Raw genomic sequence first — 5620 nt, 5'->3', positions numbered from 1 at the left:
CTAAGTTTTTGGTACCTGTTCTCCGTGTCCTGCATGCAGTGTCCTGCATCCTGCAAGTGCCAGTTGTTTGCATATGCAGAGGCGTCCACGGTGGTCTACAAATGCCTTGTCTGGAGTCCGGAGTAAGTTCAGAGCAGAGAGTGTCGAGCAGCTAATTCTCCGGAGTAAGTTCAGAGCAGAGAGTGTGGAGCAGCTAGTTTGAGGAGCAGAGGAGCAGAGAGCGTCGAGCGGAGCTTCACCTTTACAACTTGTAAGTTCCATTTTACAATGACTTAATATTACTTTCCACGATTACAGCAGTTCCACCATTACAGTAGTTGTTTTTGTTCATGCCATTTCTTTGGTTTGGCTTCGGCTCACAATACTACCCTTCCATTACAGACGGACAACCTCTTTGCCTATGAACAGAAGCTCAAATTCTTACGGCTTCGGTCCTATGCTCTGCAACTCTTTCAACATTTACTGCTTTCTTTCGACCTTCATGATTCTGCTGCCCTCTGATCGGTGTCATGGTGCGCACAGGCTTCTTTTCCGGCCGGGCTTTTGATTGGTGAGGTATTTTTGACGTACTATCCTTGAATTGTTAACCCTATCTGTTTTCACTGTGACGTCAATATGATGTTTAGGGTTTATGTTACAGGAATGGAAACTTGTGGCCGCTCCCATTCCAAAATGTGTACATGCGTCTCGCTCGGCTCTTCCTTTCTTTACATTGCTCAGGTTCTGCACACAGTGAAAGGTATGTTCAAATTTCAACAATTTAATGATCTAGAATAAAAATAGAGCAAAAAAATATATTTATAGTTTTTATTTCCTGTATACCTGCAAAAGATTGACACGGGATAAACTACTTTGTTATCGAAGAAGTGTTACAGAGTACGCTGAGAAATGTTTCTTGTTTTACCTCGGATGCAGGTCAGCTGGGAAAGAGCAGATCATGAGCTTTGAGAAACTGTTGTGGTAGCCAATACCCATATTTTGTGCAAATTCTCTTTTAAGTCTAGCGTAATCCCACCATTTTCTTAGCCTTGTCGTTTGTTGCCTGGCGCAGTAGAACCACACCTCATTGCCAAACACCTGTGTTGCCAATGACAGGAGTCTTTGCCGCTACTCGATCCAAGTAGGTGTGGATGGGCCCCTCTCGTGCTGTAGGTGCTGAGCAAGAGTTCCGTTGGGCATGTACTCGTAGACGAGTATGGGCTCTCCATTCTCAAGACAGTAGCCCATCAGACACACCAGGTTTGGATGTTCCACAGATGACAGAAGCTTTATTTCGTTCATCATCTGTTCGATTCCATGGGTGTCGATATGTCTGATCATTTTTATGGCCACGGGACAGTCGCCTTTGAGTTTCCCGGCATAGACCGTTCCAAACGCGCCATTTCCCAATCTTTCTTCTTCGGAGAAGCCCTTTGTGGCCTTCTCCAGCTCCTTGTATGTGAAAATTGGGATTCTGAAGGATCCACCGTTGGCCGAGAGGAGTTTCTTTCGGCTTCTCCTCCTTTCATTTGCCAGAGCCTTCTTCTTGAAGAAACAGTATAGCAGGACTATCACCACCACCAATGTCGCCCTGCAATTAACCATAGCTCCGTGGAACGGTAAAAAAAATGAGACTTGCATGCAAGAGGCTAACAAATATAATTAAGATCGAAGCTCTGTAATGGATATTTTCCTTACCTCCGAGGTAATCAAGCTCAAAATCGAGAGACTCCAAGTAGTCACGTGGCATCCTCCATGCCTTGCATGGTTGTTTTGGGGAACTGAATAGTAAGGCGCGTGGCCTTCATGTGGGGTCCACATTACTTTTGTCACTTACAATCTCTGCATGGCTTACAAGTGCCTCACTGTGAATCCAAGGGCGATTACCCCAGGCTTATGGAACGAAATTCAAGCCAAGAAGGCAGCATTAACATAAAACACTGCATTCCCTTAAATTAGTTGTGGTGCAGCTATAATGGTTAGTAAATGTAAACAACAATAAAATGTTACTATAAAAATGGTTAAATAGTAAATCAAGAAAGGGCTTATTATTACTACTTGGTAAAATATCTATGACCTTTAGAGCGGATCAAAAGACGAGAAAGCCTTATTATAAATTGAGTCGTAATGCCATGAAGTATTGTATTTTTATGTGGTTGTTATTTCTTTATGGTGTGCAATCCCAAATGATACCAAGATCCTTGTCAACAGTGACGCTGATCTTCAAGTAGGCACTGCTGATTCAAGCCCACCAGGAACAGAACAAGCATAGACATGCAAAAGATTGACACGGGATAAACTACTTACTCTGTTAACGAATCGAGTTATTCTCTTCTTCAGATAGCTGGGATCTCCCAGTGAACCTCTTTGCCTCTAAAGCACGCCGCTCTCCACTTCACTCTGAAACGAGACCCCTCGTGCACGCCTGAAACACGAAACTTACTCACCCACCAACAACCCTAGTTTCACATCACCGCCTAGCGGGATCAAGGGTTCGATGGAGAAAGCCAGGTTCTAGCTAGGTGTGGTCTGCTTCCTGGTCTATTGGTTGTCATCTTTCATCTGCTAGTTGTCTGCCCAACACCCAAGCAATCGTGGTTAAGCTTATACTCCTAATTTTGCATGGCCAAAATGCAGTCAGAGGAAATCTCTATGGCTAAAATACAACCTGAGCACCTCTAGAAATCAGGAAAAAAACCAAATCAATATGCAAATGGTTTCGCAGTTGATTCTGTCATGCGAATTAAAGCCGAATGCCACGTACAAATGCGAGGTCTGGGAATATGCAAATGGTTTGACAGTTTGATTCAATCATGGGAATTAGAGTCAATTACCACTTACAAATGCGAGCTCTTGAGGATGCCACCTGGTTTCTGGTCAGAACAACTTGTAAAAATTACATGGAAAATAGAAAATAGTGAATAGCGGTGCCAACACGTCAGAACTTCCGTGCAAATGTCATTTACATTTGCCTTTTTTTATTATATTATCCTGATGGCTGCAAGAGCATCCAGAACAGAGAATCAAGATGCCATTGATGCGACAATTGTTGGGATGCTTGCGGATCCTAAGGAGGCAAGTATTTTTTTTATGTCATCATATTAAATTTTAGTTGATAAGCAGGCCTATGCTTATTTTACTGATTTGTATCTTTTGTTGTGGGTTTTAATATCCATGGATGTAAAAGGCGCGGGCAGGCATTCAAGAGGTCCATTTTCTTCCTTTTAATCCAACTGACAAGAGGACAGCTCTCACTTATATTGACAATGAAGGGAAAATGCATCGAGTTAGTAAAGGTGCTCCAGAGCAGGTATTGTTCTTTGGATGTTTGACCTTCTTCATTAGGCTTGGTAATGGGCTGTATTGTTTAGAAAGTGCTTCAAAACTTATTTGTACACATTCTATTAAAACTGAAATGACCAAATACTTTCTGCTAGATTCTTAACCTCGCACATAATAAGCCAGAAATTGAGCGGCGAGTTCATACAGTTATTGACAAGTTTGCTGAACGAGGACTTCGCTCTCTTGCAGTTGCATATCAGGTTAATAATATGGCTTCTTTTGCTTTATCCGTGGGCTGAATCTTCCCAGTAAGTTCTTCTTGTTGATTATGTATATCTTTATAGCTATCTCAAAATGTTTGCAGGAAGTTCCAGAGGGCAGGAAGGAGAGTCCAGGAGGGCCCTGGCATTTTATTGGATTGATGCCTCTTTTTGATCCCCCACGCCATGACAGTGCTGAAACAATCAGAAGGGCTCTTAATCTTGGTGTAAATGTCAAAATGATCACAGGTATGGTGAGGTTATGGTGTCATCAGTTTCACTACTGTTTTTGTAATGCAGCGAGCCGACATTTAACTATTTACTTGCAAATGTTCATCAGGAGATCAATTAGCTATTGCCAAGGAGACAGGTCGCCGACTGGGCATGGGTACAAACATGTATCCATCATCCTCTTTACTAGGTCAGGACAAAGATGAATCAATTGCAGCTTTGCCAGTTGATGAACTGATAGAGAAGGTTGATGGTTTTGCTGGTGTTTTCCCTGGTGAGCAACAATTATCTTTTACTTCTGTGTTTTTTCTTGGGAGTCCCACTCAATTCTTTATATTTCCAACTCCCTTCTCTCTTGGTTATGGAACTTTATGCTTCATGGTTTATATTATAACTATTATTTTGCAGGTGGAAATGTTTATCTCAGATACTTTTATTTTTTCATTTCCTTAATTAGTGTTTGATTCCATATCCTTCCTGATTTTGACTGGTCATTGCAGAGCATAAGTACGAGATTGTTAAACGATTGCAGGCTAGAAAGCACATATGTGGAATGACTGGCGATAGTGTTAATGATGCGCCTGCGCTAAAGAAGGCAGACATAGGAATTGTTGTTGCTGATGCAACTGATGCAGCAAGAAGTGCTTCTGACATAGTCCAATCAAGAAACTGGCCCCATAGCTATTTTGTTACTATGTAATATTTGCATCCACTGTGAAATGATTTACGGCTGAGAGTACCTGCCTGCCTTGAGCGACTTATATGAATTACTGGTTTTAAGGTTTAAAGATCGAGAATGTTTATTTGTGGTTGAGCATTATTGAAAGGGCTGAAAGGGCTGAATTCGATCACTTTGTATCTCCAAACCCTGTTCCTAAATGATTTTGTGCATTTCTGTTTAGCATCTTCATTCAAATAAAGCTTCTTTAAGTTCATAATGGTTCTTGTCATACCTGGACAGATGGATGCAAATGGTCGCTGCTCTGCAGCATGTAGGCCAGTCAAGAAACTGGCCCCATAGCTATTTTGTTACTATGTAATATTTGCATCCACTGTGAAATGATTTACGGCTGAGAGTACCTGCCTGCCTTGAGCGACTTATATGAATTACTAGTTTTAAGGTTTAAATATCGATTTATATGAATTATTGGTTTTAAGATTTAAAGATATTTTTCAGTCTAGGCAATTAATTTTTCAGTCAAGATTGAACAAAATGTTTATTTGTGGTTGAGCATTATTGAAAGGGCTGAATTCGATCACTTTGTATCTCCAAACCCTGTTCCTAAATGATTCTGTGCATTTCTGTTTAGCATCTTCATTCAAATAAAGCTTCTTTAAGTTCATAATGGTTTCGTTTATGTTGTTTGAAAATGGCAGGAGCCCCCCCACCTCCAACATAGGCGAAAAAAGCATACATATAGCCCTTTCAATCTTGCTTGGTATCACGGGCATTGAATGCCCAAGCGTTAGGAAGCAAAGTGAAGTAATAAAAGGATTGAATGACAGTCCATTTATTCCTTGACCTCTGCCTCCCATCCTCTCCAGACTTGGGACAATTTCCGCCAGGCCAACTTTTCCAAGTTCTGCAATTCAGTCCAGCTCCTGCTTGATGCAATCCATTTGCTGTTAGCTAACTTGCAATGTGCCTGCAGACCCCGGCAGGGACTACCGCCACGACAGTGGCTCCTTGTTAAAGAATTGGAATGATACTTTGAAAGTGATTAATGAATTAAATGATATTTTGAAAGTCTTAAAATATAAAATGACCGTGAAATTATTATAAACTTCCTCCCATAATTAACATAGTTTCCCAAAAAAATATGAATAATCAATCTCTATATTAAAGAAATGGAATGATATTTTGAAAG

General features: G+C 41.0%; 1 protein-coding gene across 1 annotated transcript; it reads left to right on the top strand.

Moving 5' to 3' along the window:
• Positions 1 to 3143: 3143 nt before the first annotated feature.
• On the top strand, positions 3144 to 4467 carry LOC149225395 (plasma membrane ATPase 2-like). Its single transcript, XM_089375083.1, has 5 exons — positions 3144 to 3289; positions 3417 to 3521; positions 3626 to 3770; positions 3862 to 4026; positions 4253 to 4467. Exons 1-5 carry the CDS (start codon positions 3257 to 3259, stop codon positions 4450 to 4452), a joined length of 648 nt encoding a protein of 215 aa, XP_089231209.1. The 5' UTR covers positions 3144 to 3256; the 3' UTR covers positions 4453 to 4467.
• Positions 4468 to 5620: the final 1153 nt, after the last annotated feature.

Source organism: Pinus tabuliformis, chromosome J (assembly GCF_031772625.1).
Source record: "Pinus tabuliformis cultivar Carrire ecotype Pingquan chromosome J, CPIR1, whole genome shotgun sequence".
NCBI lineage: Eukaryota > Viridiplantae > Streptophyta > Pinopsida > Pinales > Pinaceae > Pinus > Pinus tabuliformis.
This window is presented reverse-complemented; position numbering and strand designations above follow the sequence as displayed.